This window comes from Microplitis demolitor, chromosome 9 (assembly GCF_026212275.2).
Source record: "Microplitis demolitor isolate Queensland-Clemson2020A chromosome 9, iyMicDemo2.1a, whole genome shotgun sequence".
Classification (NCBI taxonomy): Eukaryota; Metazoa; Arthropoda; class Insecta; order Hymenoptera; family Braconidae; genus Microplitis; species Microplitis demolitor.
Genome location: NC_068553.1, coordinates 2,723,184 through 2,740,824, shown reverse-complemented (window position 1 = coordinate 2,740,824; position 17,641 = coordinate 2,723,184). Strand labels below are relative to the sequence as shown.

At 29.0% G+C, this 17,641-nt stretch overlaps 1 protein-coding gene across 1 annotated transcript in view; it reads left to right on the top strand.

Moving 5' to 3' along the window:
- LOC103573418 (uncharacterized) overlaps positions 1-17,641 on the top strand; it is a 66,759-nt gene that overhangs the window by 47,621 nt on the left and 1,497 nt on the right. The window contains exon 6 of the mRNA XM_053742022.1: positions 5,520-5,732. Within this exon, the coding sequence (XP_053597997.1) occupies positions 5,520-5,732 (213 nt within the window). The remainder of the gene's footprint in view (positions 1-5,519; positions 5,733-17,641) is intronic.

Below are 17,641 nucleotides of genomic sequence, written 5' to 3'. Positions count from 1 at the left end.
CTCTCGCACGTAGAGTGCTGAGTTCGAATCCTCCTGAAGACGATATTAAAATTATTTAATTTTTCACTAAAAACTGTGAGTATGTTGGGATGATTTGTACAGTAAAATATATATAATATAATGTAACTGTCCCAATACTGCATAAAAAAAATAATAATAATAAAAATCAAATCAGAAAAAAATAAATACATAAGAAAAAAAAGGCAATATTCATTCGATTCAGATTACTGTTTTTTTTTTGGATCAATGCAATACAGCGATATGAAATAATTCGATTTTTTAATGAATCAATTGCAAGGATAGTTTCTACGGACCTAAAAGAATATTACTTTTAACACTAAAATCCCTTTGCTTTAATAAAATTTTGACTTAAATTTCATATCTTTAGTTACTTTACAATTTACTTTGAGTGAAATTTTCAGTTAATTTATATGAAACAAAAATCAGTATTCTATCAATAGCATCAAAGATTGAGCTAATTTCTTTTTTTTTTTTTTTTTTTCATATATATATATATATATGAAAAAAGTGATCAAGTTATATCAAATACTACAAAGTTAGTTCAAACGACTCGATACCTTCCCTTAAGAAACTCTTACTGGGAGCAAAAAATACTGTCAATCGTAGAGGGTGGTAGACTCAGTCGCTTCACGCACTTGACTGTATCCAAAAGCACGGATCACTTGAGCCAAACGAATCTGGTTTGACGTCAGGAATCTTTTTTTACAGTATATATGAAGTACCCGCGGGTAATAAGGCCTGTCGGGTAATAAGGCCTAACGTACAGAAATGATATTTAAAATAATTGCCTCCGCTAAAGACTCCACTAGTAGAAGGGTCTTGCATAGAGATGTTACGACAAATTTATAGAGTCCCGATACCACGTTCCCTGTCTTCTATGTTTCATCATCCCTCATATGCTGTCGTAGCGCAGAAGAAATTATAAAAAGCAATCTAGTCTTCTGACTCTTAAAAAGAATACTGATAGTTTTAAGTGCTGTTGAGTGAGGCAATCTAGTCTTCTGACTCTTAAAAAGTATTGTTGCTAAATTTAAGTGATGATTCATCTCTAATGCCAATTTTATCAAGTATAGTTGAAATATTCCAGTTTGTTTAACCCGTAGGCCTTATTACCCTACCGTAGTGAAATAAGACCTCTTTGTATGGTTTTTGTAAAAGTATAATTTTTTGTTTGTTTATGGTAAACATTACCATTACTTCATTACATTTTATGGCTAATGTATTGAAATAAGGATTAATGATACATTTCGATAATTAAATGCAATATTTTCGATTCTATTCAAAATCTTCCTCAGCTAGGCCTTATTACCCACTGGTACCTTAGTAGTAAAATTGCATCGTATTGAATGGCTTTGAATCGTTTCTTTTAATCAGGAATGTTTAGGTATATTTAGTATTCAAATTTATTGTCAAGGATTTTATAACGTGATTCAGAAAATTTGGCTATAATGTGCAAGATATCCGCGGTTATTAACAAATTTTCTGCGGAGGCAGGGATGCCAAAGTGGGTTATACTTATCGTAAATTTGGCGATTTTCTCAATGCATTCGATATTAAATCAAAGTTTGGGCTACAAGTCGCAATTTGGGTAAATTTTGATGTTCCAGCATTGGAAACAAGCTTAATCATTATTTTTAAATGTACTCTTAATTTCCATTTGCTAATGACTTGAATCGAAGTTCATTTCAATTCAATATGTACATATACAAACATTTAATTTATTATGTACGTACTGCACAAAAAACGCGATTTTCACCACAATGTAATGATAGTAATAACTATAACATCGTTAGCGTGTAAAAAAATTCTAGTTTTAAATTTCGCACCTCTTTGTAGTAAGAAAACAATAAACGAAAGACAATTAGTACTATTAAAGATAATGGGAGAGCTCTCAATGCTTTGTGCCAAACCGGAAGAGTGTTAAAGCAACCACAAACCGTTGTGGGTTTACCACAAACCCAAGACAAATATGAGCCAAAACCTTAAAGCCAAATTGTATCTAGTAAACTCAATTGTACTTATGCTCAACGCTGGGTTCTTTCATTTTACTTTCCAAATTTATAAGCTTGTCGACATATATTTATTGAATAATATATAAGAGGAATGGAAAAACATGTTGCGAAAAACGAAAGATTTTCAAAAGAGATACAATATAGTGTAGAAATGTAAAGAGTTGATATAGCGGACGTAGAAAACTTTAGATTTCCGGATGTAAGTAAGATTAAGCATCCTCGGGTGCGATATATGCCAAGCTTAGAGGTTCAACTGAAATTTATACAACACATCCACAAAACCCAACGTTGTTGTTCTTTTTACGGTTTTCCAACTTTCTCTTGGAACTACCCCTATTAAATCCGTATCCAACTCTACTACTGAACGATATATGCATGAGCATCGTTTTTTTCTTCTACAATATTTATTAGCTTTTCACATTTGTGTACTACGTTTTTTTTCTTTTTTTTTTTTTTTAATCATGAAAAAAGAAAAAAAAGTACATCTAAATATCCTCGAATTATTTATCAACTAATGGTATCTCTGAGTTCATTTTAGCCAATGCATAATTAAAAGCACGTTTAATGTTCAAAAAGTCATATAGTGCTCATCGTTATAATGCGAGGTACTCAAACTTTTTTTGTCGTTGTTTTGTGGTACTGTTTTTAACCTCAATTATATGGTTAATACGTTTTTATTATTTTTTTTTTTTTTTTTTAATAATGACATAGACATTTTTTAACATTTAATTATTTTCTATACGACGTACATTTTTAGAATTAGAAATTTACCGATTTCAGTGCTGGTCAAAATGGAAAAGTCGAAATTGCTAAGAAAAAAAAAATGCGGTAATTGGAATGATGACTTTTTTTGAGGAACGCAGGGACCCAGTAGATCTAATTAGATCTACATGAATTAAATTTTGTAAAATACAGTTATCTACGGCAATTAATTTGAATTCCTATATGGATGATGACGTAAATCTCAGATTATCAGATCTACGCAGGTCAACGTTTATTGTGGTTGGAACGATCTGATGGATCGTGATAAAAGCGCAAGTTAAAGGGAACGATCTGTAGTTATCCTCACGATTCATTCTAGTCCTATTTACGATCTGAATTGCAGAATACAGTAGCATGCTGGTCACGATACTTTTTTTGCGTGAAAATCAATATAATTAGATCAACATAAATAGAAATTTTTTTTAAATGAGTCTACATGAGTCCAATCTCTCATATTTACGATCGACTACCCGTCATAAGCCTGCCTGTAAAAAGCCTCTACTCCCCAATCGACAGTCACTGATTTCAAAAAACGGCGTTCTAATCTATAAACCTAAATGCATCAAGTGAACTAGAATCATCCTAAACTTCTGAGTATTTCTATTTTTTTCATAACGAAAAAATAATAAAAAAATCGGTCTATCAGTTGACCCTGCGGGCCAGCCCTAAAACTTCCCGCTGGTGTCGAGCTCCTTGAGTTCGAAATCATTGTTGAGGATACATTTTCGAGCTCTTCGAGTTGGTATATGATAGGTAATTTTAATGATTTACGTAGACCTCATATGTTTGTAAAAGTCGATCAATAAACCATTTTTTAGATTGAGTAGATCTCAGAGTATAAATCTATACCTTAATCAAGATAGATCTGATACTGAATGCAAAGAGCCGATAGACTCAGATCTAAGCTACTTTTTTTTTTTTTGGTGTTTCATTATATTTTTAAATGCACTTCTCTCGAAACTACCTCTTTTATGTTCACGCAGTTAGAATCTCACAAATCAATGAACCGACTTCAATGAATAACAACTCTTTTCACCAAAAAAGAAAAATTGCTGATCCCTATAGATAAAAGTTGATCTAAATAGTTGATAAATGTGAATTCAGTTCAATCTCAAGGCTGCCAGATTAGGCTATTTATCGCGAATTGGGCGATTTTCTCTATGCATTCGCTACTTAATTGAAGTTTGAGCTACAAGTCGCAATTTAGGCAATTTTTAATGTTGAAACATTGGGAATAATCTTTGTTATTATTTTTAAATATTATTTTAATTTTCATGTGCCAATGAGTTGAATTATACTTATTTCCGATTCAGTATGTACATATATAAACATTGTGTTTATTATGATCATTTACATTTAAACATTTTATTTTCGTCTCAGTTTAGTTTGTTGGAATTTTGATTTCGAATAGTAATTTTATTTTTTATAAAAAAGTATAACTTTAAACGCGGGTGATAATTTCGTTATAACTGCCCGTAAAAAATGAATCATACATGGCCATACATGGCCGTATATGGTCATACGTGGCCAGAGTAATACAAAACCATATGTATGGCCATACATGGCCTTTTATGGTCCATATATGGCCTTGCATGTCTGTATTAAAAAAGTTGGTATGTCCATGTATGGCCATATATGCTCCATGCATGACCATATATGCTTCATATATGAGCCATATACGGCCATGTATGGCTCATATATGGTCATACGTGGGAATATAAACTTTTTTAATACAGTCATGCATGGCCATATACAGTAATACAAAACCATATGTATGGCCATGCATGGCCTTGTATGGTCCATATATGGCCTTGCATGCTTGTATTAAAAAAGTTGGTATGTCCATGTATGGCCATATATGCTCCATGCATGGCCATATATGATTCATTTTTCACGGGAATAATACTTTTTAAAAGGTTAATTTTAACTTAAGCGGTAAATTATAGTGTACTCTTATTGGCTAATAAAGAATAAACTGTGAGCCAATAGAATTGTTTAAAAATTTTAAATACTTGAGTGATTAGTTAAAATATTTCGCTACTTTTGATCATCGATAGGGCAACGGACAACAATTTTTTGGAAACCCTGTTCAATTTTTCGATTCACGCAAATTTAAACTATTTTTCGTCGCCGATATAATTAATTTAGTCATTTAAATTTTCACTCATTCAAATAAATGAAACTGTCATTTCGTTTCTATGGATCGCACGTGTTTTTCTGACAAGAATATCAAAATTTTTACACACTTCTCAGACATTCTGAGTAAAGAAACGAAGAATGAATTTGTTTAACATGTAAGAAAAAAATTCAACGGAGAAACTAAAAGAAACTCGATAAAATATTCAACGCCGCTTCTTCCAACTTCTTTCTCTACACCCTCTCATTGTTTATTATTAGCAAAATTATTATTGTTATTATCATCATTATTATTTTATTATGATATAATAGGATCCGGTTTATCTCTTACATTATCCGAGTCTTAGTCGTATCCATTGAACGTGCTTCTGAGGATTTTTTTTTATTTTTCCCATGACTATAGACAATTCGCCGCATCAACAGCTCCTCGGGGGTAGTTACGTTTTATTTTTTTATTCTCATGTGCTTTCAAACCCATTTCATAATTCAGTGGAGTTTCTTTTAGCTTTGTTAATGATAAAAGCTTTTTCTTTATTGAATTATTAATTTTTTTGAATAATTATAATCATTACTATTTTTATGTTACAGGACTTTGTAACGGGTCTGAGTATATTATCACGTGGATCAATGGATGAAAAGCTTCGCTGGACATTCTCACTTTATGACATAAATGGAGATGGCTGTATAACACGAGATGAAATGACAGATATTGTGACTGCGGTCTATGAATTGATGGGAAAATTTTCTGACCCGAATATGGATACTGACGGCGTTCGAGAACGAGTAGATAGGATATTCCAGGTAACTTTTTATTATTGATACCCACGAAAAATTTATTTCAATAAAACTAATCAAGGACTTTAACTAAAAAGTTAAATATATAGAGAGAAAACTATTGATATCATTGCTGTAGGTTAATCACCGTCCCGGGCCAAATAATTAGATCTGTTTGAAAATAAGTGATAAATTCAAATATTCTTTAATTTATTTAGGCTTTTAAATCGTATTATTTGATATGTGATTTTTATTGGTCTTTGTCCGTACTATTGCCTATTCACACCAGTATCAGACTTGTTTTCGTCTGTTTTTTATCACCTTCAGATCAAAAACAGACTTTTTTTGTTATATAATTGTTCGTCTGTGTTCATTTGTTTTTAGGAAGAAAACGGACTTTTTTTCTATAATTTTCAGTCTACTTTCCCGAGTCGAAAAATTTGATCTGATTTTAGTCTGACTGGACTGTATTTGAACTACTTGATCTGTTATAGAACTTCTATAAAAATGTTAATCTGTTTTTGATCGACCCGGTTGTTTTAAAAAACAATTGCGTTACAGGCAGACAAAAGTAGATTATTTTTCGAACTTTAAAAATTTTATTTTTGAGAATTTCCAAGGACAAAACTGGATTAAATGATGGACTTATGAAATTTATATTTATGGGCAATATTTATAAATAAAATATTAAGCTACAAAATTGATTATGTTTTGTTCACTATTTATTTAGTATCTTGTGTTTAAAACTGTCGGCAGTTAATGAAAGTTTTACAGCTTAATTTTTAGTTGTCTCGAGTAAATATTGATAACACTGAATATCAGTGATAAAATAACTCTTGAAATGTCAAAAAAATTTTTCTTATTTACTGGATGAAATCGAAAATATTTTAGCATTAGAAAACATCAAAATTATTGTGACATCTTATAATGAAAGTGCATTAGCATCCCGGGTCAAAAAATCGGTCTGTCGGTTGACCCTGCGGGCCAGCCCCAAAACTTCCCGCATACTTCGAGCTCCTTGAGCTCGAAAAATTGTTGTAGATACATTTTCGAGCTCTTCGAGCTCGAAAATACTTTTGTATCCTTTTGTTTTCGAAAAAAAAAAAAAAAAAAAAAAAAAAAAAACGTTTTTTACGATTTTTTCTCAAACGATATCTCCCGAACCAATAAACCGATTAAGACGTTTAAGGTAGCAATCGACGCGTTTTATTGAGTTCTACAACTGAACAGATTTTGAAATTGATTTATTGAATCATATTTTGAAAATTTTCGAGAATACTAAAAAAATTTTTTTTTTCAATTCTTTCGACAACGGTTTCTCTTGAACGAATTAACCGATTTTGATGTTTGAGGTGGCATTCGACGCGGCTTATGAAGCTTCAGAGCCCAGTTAATTTTGGAATCAATCCATCGAGCACATAAAAAGTTATCTAAAAAAAACATTTTTGAAAAAAGTTTTTTTTTGGAATATCTCTGAACGAGCCCAAACTCAATTTCTTTCAGCTTTTAGGTATTGACAAGCCGCGTCGAATGACACCTTGACGATCCAACCCGGTTCATCCGTTCAAAAGTTACAGATATTTACATACATACATACACTCGGGCATCATCGTGAAATTAGTCAGGATAGCTTCCTAGAATCTCAAAACGTCAAGATCTCTTATAAATTCGATTTTCGAAAATCGGACTTAAACTAATAACTTCCCGAATTTTTGAAAATTTGCAATTTTCTTGGCGGGAAGTTAAAAATTAGATCTGTTTTAAAATAAACGATAAATTCAAATATTTTTTTTTTAATTCAAGTTTATAAATCGTATTTATTCTATACAGGAATTTAGTCTGTTTTAGTACGAATTATTCCTTATCCAGGTAAAAATCAGACTTATTTTCGTATGATATTTACTCTGTTTTAAATCGGGTTTAGACTAAAAATAGACTTCTATATTATAACTATTGATCTGTGTTCAATTGTTTTCAAGGACAAAAACAGACTTTATTTACTATAATTTTTAGTCTGTTTTTTATGGCTTTTAGATCTTAAACAAGACTTTTTATATATATAAATAATAATAATAACAATAATTTAGATACATAAATTTATTTTAATTTTTTGGTATTTGAAACATGCTAATGCGCTTCCGTCATAAGATGTCACAAGGATTTTGATGTTTTCTAAAGCCAAAATATTTTCGATTTTGTCCAGTAAATAAGAAAATTTTTTTTGACATTTTAAGAGTTATTTTATCACTTTTATTCAATGCTATAAATATTCAGTCAAGACAATTACAAATTAAGCTGTCAAACTTTCATTAACTGCCGACATTTTTAAACAAAAGATACTAAATAAATAGTAAACAAAATAATCAATTCTGTAACTTAATATTTTTTTTGTAAATATTGCCCATAAATAAAAATTTTATAAGTCCACGATTTAATCTACTTTTGTCCTTGCAAATTTTTAAAACTAAATTTTTTAAAGTTCGAGAATGAATCTAATTTTTTTCTGCCCGTAACGCAATCGTTTTTTAAAAGAACAGCTCGAAAACTGCTTAAAATGTTTGTAAAAGATTAAACACAGATCAAATAGTCTAATTAGACTATTTATAGTATCAGATCAAATTTTTTGGTCCGGGATGTTTCAAATACCAAAAAATTAAAATAAATTTATAAATCCAGATTATTATTATTTAAATGTAAAAAAAGGCCTGTTCTTGATCTAAAAGCGATTAAAAACAGACTAAAAATAATAGTAAAAAAAAGTCTATGTTTAATAACAAATGAACACAGGCTAATAACTATAACATAAAAATCTGTTTTTAATCTAAAAGCGATAAAAAACAGATTAAATATAATACTAGAACAAGTCAGATATTGGCCTGGATAGGGAATAGTACGGACAAAAACGGATTAAATTACTATATGAAATAAATACGTTTTAAAAACCTAAATTAGTTAAAAATATTTGAATTTATCATTAATTTGAAACACATATAATTTTTTGACCCGGGTTATTTTTCAGAACAGATTAAAAACAGCTGAAAATTTTTATAAAAGATAAAAAACAGATCAACTAGTTCAAATACAGACCAATTAGTCCAAATGCAGTTCAGTTAGGCTAAAATCATTCAATTTTTCGATCCAGGGTTTATTTTACATGGAAAAACGAATTCTAGTAAAATTCAGAGTTAATATCGTAATTGTGAACTATACTTTTATTAGCCTCAATTTTTAAATGTTCGATTTTGAAAACTTAAGTAGATTACATCTTTTAACGTCTCACCATCGTAACTTTATCAAAAGGTTTTTCGGGCGGTAAGTCGCTGCTTAACTATTTAATTATTACCTCACGACTAAGCCGTACTTCAAATATTCATTTGCGTGCGGCAAGTAAACTTGTCATTTTCAAATTAGGCTTAGCGCACGCAAATTGAGATTAAGAACCATTAAATTCAAATAAAAACGACAATTGAATATCTAAAAAAAAACACAATCAAAACATCAATACTAAAAAAGTGAAGTTTAAGTGACAGATAAATAAATTTTTTTCATTAAAAAATTAAAATTGACATTGAAGAAAAATTTTTACAATGAGTTTTTAAAGTAATTAATTGCCTTTCTTAATTTACTAGTTATTGTAAGGACCTCGCTCCTGGACCCTACCAGAGCTCAGCCCTGGACCTCGCGTAATATAATCTATACACGCCTACTTTATCATCTTATTATCACTAACTTAACTCTCCTGGGCAACCGACAACACCGCATTTGTTGCACAATATACTATGAAAAATAACAATGTTAATACCGCAAGAAGAACGAATAAAAACATAGAGAACAGTCAACCCTGCAAGCTAGAATTTTATTAGAGTAAGCCGAAAGTTAGCCGAAAACCCTGAAATTGTACTATTCTTAACACACAGGTATCAAATGGCTCATACACGAAGTCAGCATATCTTCAATTTTTTTCCAGGACTTGGCATTGTTGGCAATTTTTCAATCTAGCTAGTATTTAGCCTTGTATTCACGACCTTAGCTTTTTTTCGGCCGAGAAAAAATTTTATCATTATTTTGGCTCAAAATTTTTTGACCTGGAAGGGTACTCTGCAATTTGCATAGTCACCAGGTAATTCAATATCTTAGAGATTGATTGATCATTCGATTTTATCTTTAATAATTTTTCTTTTCATCTTATAAAGTACTTCTTCATACCAATTTATGTGATTGCAGTTTCATTTCGTTCTACCTTACATGCAATTTTGTTTTCCTATAAAATCTTTCATTAAAACTTTATGAAATATAGTTTCAAATTCAAGTGACTAGAAGTTACTTATATTTATACACATATATATACATATATATACGTATATAAGATAAAATTTCCCAAAGTACGGATGCGGAATCGAATCTCTTTGGGGATGTACATACGTTAGTAGTTGGTTGCAGAAACAGCATCACTCTGTAAACGCGTTCTCGAGTGCTTAGTTTATATCCGAAGAGTAAAGGAATTGAGAGGAATGAGGATTCGGAAATACGATGACTTAGACGATAGACTAAGACTAAGAATACACGTCGTCGTTTCTACTAAACTGCTCAACTATTTGCGGTTGTGGTTTATCCGTCTATATTTATTCGTATATATATTATATGAGAACGCAATATATACGTGATTTATTAATCAAGATAATGAATTCCAACAATAAAATGGTTGACAAATGCGTCATGAAATTTTGGTAATTAATTACATGTCTCAATATTGTTGATTTTAATTCTTTTTGATTGATTGAAAGAGATGATATAAAATTTAAAGTATTAAATTAATTACATTAGAGAAATTTTAATAAATGTGTACTCTGTTTTAGTATTTATTAGCGAAAAATATGTTATTGAATTATTTTACATTTGGATTAAAGTACGCAACGACTGACGAATTATACAAGTCGTTGAATTCGCTTGAATTTACGCGAGATAATTTAATTAATTGTCATTTCCATGAAATTGTAATTATGGGTTCGTTAATGTAGAATTGTATTACGTGAGAAATGAATAAACAAACGGGAAAATGAGACGGAAGGAGAGAATGGAATTTTCTCATTAGTCATTAACAAATTATAACTGCAGAAAATCGATGAAATTATTATATAGATATATATTGTGTTTTTCACTACCTAGAATCTACCGAAGAGACGTCCAAGTTCACTCAAAATTGGCCACGTTGTTTAATAATTATCAAGTTGGGCGCCAAGTGATTTAATAATAATTAATAAACAATTCCCAGGTCAAAAAATTAGATTTGTTTTAAGATAAATGATAAATTCAAATATTTTTTCTTTAATTCAAGTTTATAAATCGTATTTACTTTATATAGGAATTTAATCTATTTTTGTCCGTACTATTCCTTATCCAGGCCAAAATTAGACTTAATTTTGTATGATACTTAGTCTGTTTTAAATCGAGTTTAGACTAAAAACGAACTTTTTAGGTACACTGATAGAAGGATTTCTTAGTAATAAAAAAGATTTGTTAATATTTAACAAATTATTTCTTAACGGAGCTTTATTTAAGAAATATTTATTAATATTTAACAAATCATTTCTTAAACATCATTTTTTTGTATTTAATAAATATTTCTTAGCATCTAATAAACGATTTGTTAATATTTAATAAACGATTTCTTTCCATTTAAAAAATGATTTATTAGTATTTAATAAATCACTTTTTAACATTTAATGAATCACTTTTTAATAATTAATAAATGAATATTTTATATTTAATATATTTTTTATTATTTGAACAAATTTTTTTTTTATATTTAAGAAATTATCTATTAACTTATTTATTAAAATTTAATTCATAAAATCACACAGTTCAAGAATATATATCTATATATGTTTTTGCATGCAGCTACACACATTCATTAATATTTGTATTTATAAACAAAAATAACTAAAACAACCATCGTATAAAATTTTCTGTTCTTTTAATTTCAAAATACAATTTCATAGTAATTAACACTATAACTAGAATAAACAAATTAAAATTTCTTATATTAAACTACGCTGAGAAATAACATAAAATCCGTTTGATAGTACATGTGTTTTTAATGGTTTTATATTTGATTAAAATTGAACTGAATAAAATTAACAAGGCTTCCATATTTTCATATTTATAATATGGATGACAATTTACAAAACACTTCTGATATAAATATTATTTAAGTATATGAGAGCTTCAGTTGTAGGTTACGTTTAACCAACAATGCAAGCTAGAACGGAGTAAACAATATGACGTCGCAACGACACACACATATAGCTTTTTTAATACTTGTACACCACTACAGGCTCGTGTGTAGCCCTCTACCGACAAATTCGTCTAAGAAATATTTATTAAATATTAACAAGCCTTGTTTGGTGCTAACAAATATTTCTTTTATGTTAATAAGGCTTTGTTAGCATTAAAAATATTTCTTAATAATAAAGAAGTTACTTATTTCATTATAATAAATATTGTTAATAATTACTAAATATTTGTTAAATCCAAAAAAGTCAGTTGAGAAAAATTTAATAAATCAATTTATTACTCCTAAACAAATCCTTCTATCAGTGTAGATTTCTTTAGAAATCGGCGTATTGTAAAGGGTCTCATGATCGAATTATCAAAAAATTTTGCCACCATATATCTTAGTTGACTTTGTAGAGTCAAAAAATACCATCCACTCAAAAGTTTATATATATATATATAAATAAAACAGTCTTTATGGTGTTACACAATAAAAGAGTAACGAATATTAGAGATCGATGTAATATAAAAATTAATGATACTAAAATACAATATGTGAATGAGACGAAATACCTAGGTATTGTTATTGACGACCATCTATCTTTTGGGAGTAATGCTCTGTATGTTGCTCGTAAAGTCGCTCAAAAAATTAACTTATTATATAGACTCGGTAACTCAGTATCTAGTTACACTAAAACGATAATTTACAAAAGCATTATTTCGCCGCATTTTGAATATTGTAGCACAATTATGCTTAATTATAATCAATCAGTTATGAATAAACTACAAAAATTACAAAATAGAGCTATGCGAGTTGTACTTGGTGTAAATAGATATACCGAAATTGAAGTTATGTTGAAAACATTAGGCTGGATGTCAATTTATCAACGTTTAATTTTTAACTCTTGTATAATGATTTATAAAATGTTGAACGGCTTAACACCTAAATATTTGTCAAATTATATTAAGTTTAATGGTGACTACCATAATTACAATACAAAAAATAGATCGTTACTGAAAATTTTTGTAACTAAAACTATCACAGCTAAAAAATCGATTATTGATAAAGGTTTTTTGTGGTTTAATAATTTACCTGAAAATATAAAGTCGGCGGCAACTTTGAATATATTTAAAAGGCTCCTAAAAGAACATATTAAATTAACTATTAAAATTTCATAAATAGTTGTTACATGGATAGTTAAAAAACACATATGAATATAATTTATGTAATTTATGTAATTCGATTATGTATAATAGCTAATTGCTAAATCTAATAAATACATTACATTACATTACAATATAACGCGTTTTGTCATCACGATAGCGCCCGCAATTCTTAACGGATCTTAATGAAATTTCGTACGCTTATTTATTGGACGATTACCTTGATCAAGTTCAAAGGTAAGCCCAATCGGTCGATTAGTTTGGAAGTTGTGGGCGTTTGAAATTTTTTTTGATTTCCATAAAAATGAACTTTCTGGTTTTATCCTAAAATAACTTTTGAACCGAAAATGAAAACTCAATTCTGTAAAAAGTATTTCAAAATTTGAAAGATTAGCTTTAATTTTCACTGCAATACTTGAGTTTTTGAAACATCTTTTCTAACAATTTGATGATATCAAAAATTTCACAAAAAATACAAAAAGCTTATTTTTGCAGCTTAGTCGTCTAATAACTTCTAAATAGTAAAGCATAACCCGTTTCCTCAAAATTCATGTTTTAGCTTACGAAAAAAGTATTAATTACACTATTGTAGCTTTATTGTGTTTACATATATAAGAAATCTACCTTTCCATTCCGGGTAAGGCCGGATGGCTCTTTTTTTATTATAATTATTAGTCTCTATTCAATTGTTTTTAAGGACAAAAACAGACTTTATTTACTATAATTTGTCGTCTATTTTCAATCGCTTTTAGATCTAAAACAGGACTTTTTAAAAATACAAATAATAATAAAAATAATAATAATCTAGATTTATAAATTTATTTTAATTTTCTTGGTATTTGAAACATGCTAATGCGCTTCCATAATAAGATGTCACAATAATTTAGATGTTTTCTAATACCAAAATATTTTCGATTTTATCCAGTAAATAAGAAAAATTTTTTTGACATTTTCAGAATTATTTTATCACTTTTATTCGATGATATCAATATGCAGTCGAGACAATTCAAAATTAAGCTGTCAAACTTTTATCAACTGCCGACATTTTTAAACAAAAGATACAAAGTAAATATTAAACAGAACATAATCAATTCTGTAGCTTAATATTTTTAACTTCCCGCCACGAAAATTGCAAATTTTTAAAAATTCGGGAAGTTATTGGTTTCAGTCCGATTTTCGAAAATCGAATTTCTAAGAGATCTTGACGTTTTGAGATTCTAGGAAGATATCCTGACTAATTTCACGATGATGCCCGAGTGTATGTATGTATGTAAATATCTGTAACTTTTGAACGGATGAACCGGGTTGGATCGTCAAGGTGTCATTCGACGCGGCTTGTCAATACCTAAAAGCTGAAAGAAATTGAGTTTGGGCTCGTTCAGAGATATTCAAAAAAAAAACTTTTTTCAAAAATGTTTTTTTTAGATAACTTTTTATGTGCTCGATGGATTGATTCCAAAATTAACTGGGCTCTGAAGCTTCATAAGCCGCGTCGAATGCCACCTCAAACATCAAAATCGGTTAATTCGTTCAAGAGAAACCGTTGTCGAAAGAATTAAAAAAAAAAAAATTTTTTTAGTATTCTCGAAAATTTTCAAAATATGACTCAATAAATCAATTTCAAAATCTGTTCAGTTGTAGAACTCAATAAAACGCGTCGATTGCTACCTTAAACGTCTTAATCGGTTTATTGGTTCGGGAGATATCGTTTGAGAAAAAATCGTAAAAAACGTTTTTTTTTTTTTTTTTTTTTCGAAAACAAAAGGATACAAAAGTATTTTTGAGCTCGAAAATGTATCTATAATAATTTTTCGAGCTCTGGGAGCTCGAAATATGCGGGAAGTTTTGGAGCTGGTCCACAAGGTCAACTGACAGATCGTTTTTTATAAATATTGCTTATAAATATAATTTTTATAAGTCCATGATTTAATCTAGTTTTGTCCTTGCAGATGTTCAGAACTAAAATTTTTTAAAGTTCAAGAATTAATCTAGTTTGGTCTGCCCGTAACGCAATTGTTTTTTAATACAACAGGTCGAAAACAGCTTAAAATTTTTGTAAAAGATCGAAAATAGATCAAATAGTCCAATTAGACTAAAATCAGATCAAATTTTTCGACCGAGGCAGAAATAAGTAACTGCTCTAAGAACGATAATAGCATAAAAAAATAATAATAATGGAGTTCCAAGTTAAATACGATAAAAAGTATTAAGAAGTTGGTGGCGCGCTTCAATTATTCAAAACTGTTCCAAAGATTTCTTTACTTAAACTAATATTAATAAAAAATTCAATATAAAATTTCCATGGCAATTGCCAATAAAATTCTATAATAGAACCATAAAATAGTAATTAAAAAGTCGATTGCATAAGATTATATTTTAATTAAAACTATTTTCAGATAATTTATCACCAATTAAAATACGAATTATAAATCGTCATCATAAAGCGTTCGAATCTTTATTGAAAAAAGCATTTTTCGGTCCATTAGGCTAAACCTCAAGGATCTAATGAACTTAGTAACCCTTTAGTAAATTTAATATATCATTTCGCAATTCATTATTAAATGCCATAGCCATAGCCATTTAATAATCATCAGGTAATAAATCTGCTAACTCGCTTTCTGAAACGGCGGTACTACGTTTTAATATACTGATGATAATAAACTTCTATATCCCATCCACTCTTTAACATTTTCTGAGATCTTTAGTAGCCATAAATGTTATAGCTATAGCTATGGTATGAGGAGAAAATGAGTCTCGTAACTATATTGATATTTAATATATTTTAGTAAGAAGTAGTGATACCAATCAATGAATTCATTACTTTTAATGTTTGTAAACAAATTTAAAGTGAAAATCACAAAATTACTACAAAACCAAGCCTGTAGTCAAAATTAACACGCTTTCCAAATAACATTGAAACGCGATAAGCAATCTATGTACGGAGAAATTATTTTTGTTTGAAATTCTATGATGTCAGAGTAAAGCCGGACTATGTTGGCCACCTGACGGAAATTTAAATAAACCCATACAAAAATTACGATGACCATAGTAAAATTTACAATGGTGTACTAATAGTATATTAACGCATTGAGTGGAAGGTGCTTTCGACAACGAGTGTGTTTCTCATATTTTTCATGAACAATGTGGACATTCTTCGCGATATTTATTCTTTGTAGTGTCATTTTTAACCAATCAGGGACGTGCTTTCTTACCATGAGCTGCAAAAAAAGATTTACTTGGTTTAAATAAAATATTATCTTCCTAAATTTATTCTTGAATAAAGAGAAAATCATTTCTAGTTTCTAGAAAAGTTTCTTGCTTTAAGAAATTTTATAATTTTGCTTTAATAAATTCGCACTTTGGTTTGAGAAATTTCTCGTGTTTCGAAATAATTTACTTATTTTTAGAAAATTAAATTTCTCGATGTAATTGATTTGACCTTCATCATAGAATATATTCTTCTTTCAATAAAATTCAGCCTCTTACTCCAAAATGTTTTCATTTGCTTTCAAGAAAATGTTCTTCTTTCAAGAAAATTTAGTTTCTTATTTTGTTTTAACAATAAATTTTGCAGTATATGTTACCATATTCATCTGATTTGAGTGAAAATTATTTCTATTTCGATAATAAATGTATAGTTTAATCAATATTTGATGTATTCCACATTAATTTTTCAATAACTCAGTAGTCATAATTCATTTGACCAAAGCTATGTATTATATTATAAATCTATATGCGGAAATTATAGAGTTAACATAATAAAATTCGTTGACAGCTCTATAGTAACTGTATTGCTGCAATGAATTATACAATTGAACATCATGATTTTCATTTTCGGTCAGCGAAATATTATAAAGGAATAACGATTGTAACTAAATATACTATAATTTTTAATATTTGAATAAAACAAACATAATATTTTTTAACATACAGCCATAATTATTTTAAACGTCGTATGGGAGTTTAAAACCCCACAAATTAATTAATATTTTTTAGTTTATTTCTTACAACTATAAAACTTCAAGAAAGTGAGCCAGTACAGTCGGTCATCATATTAATGACCTTCCGCTCAGTAGTGATCATCCCTTCCTCTTAGAGTGGCGCCCAAGCCATAATTCGAACCCTGTCCTACGAATGTCACGCAGACACCGAGTCCACTCTGTCTCTAGTGTAGATCAATTCTCAAGATAGTAAAAATTATTCAGTTTCTATAGCGTTTTGCTTTACAATATAAATTGAGTAATTTTATTCTAAACGTTTACTGTAAAGATTCTTAAATGTGGTTTTTTATTTCTTAAACTTGGGAGATTAATAATGGAAAAAAATAGAATAAGTCATGACGGAAACTTGTCAGCCATAAGAGTCTGTGTATAAGAACTTTGAAAATATCTTTTTTGAAACTTTTTTTCCAAGAAACTAGAAGCAAGATTGTTTTCAAATTTTGAGAATACATCGATTAAGTACTCATTTATATATATATATATATATATATTAGGGTA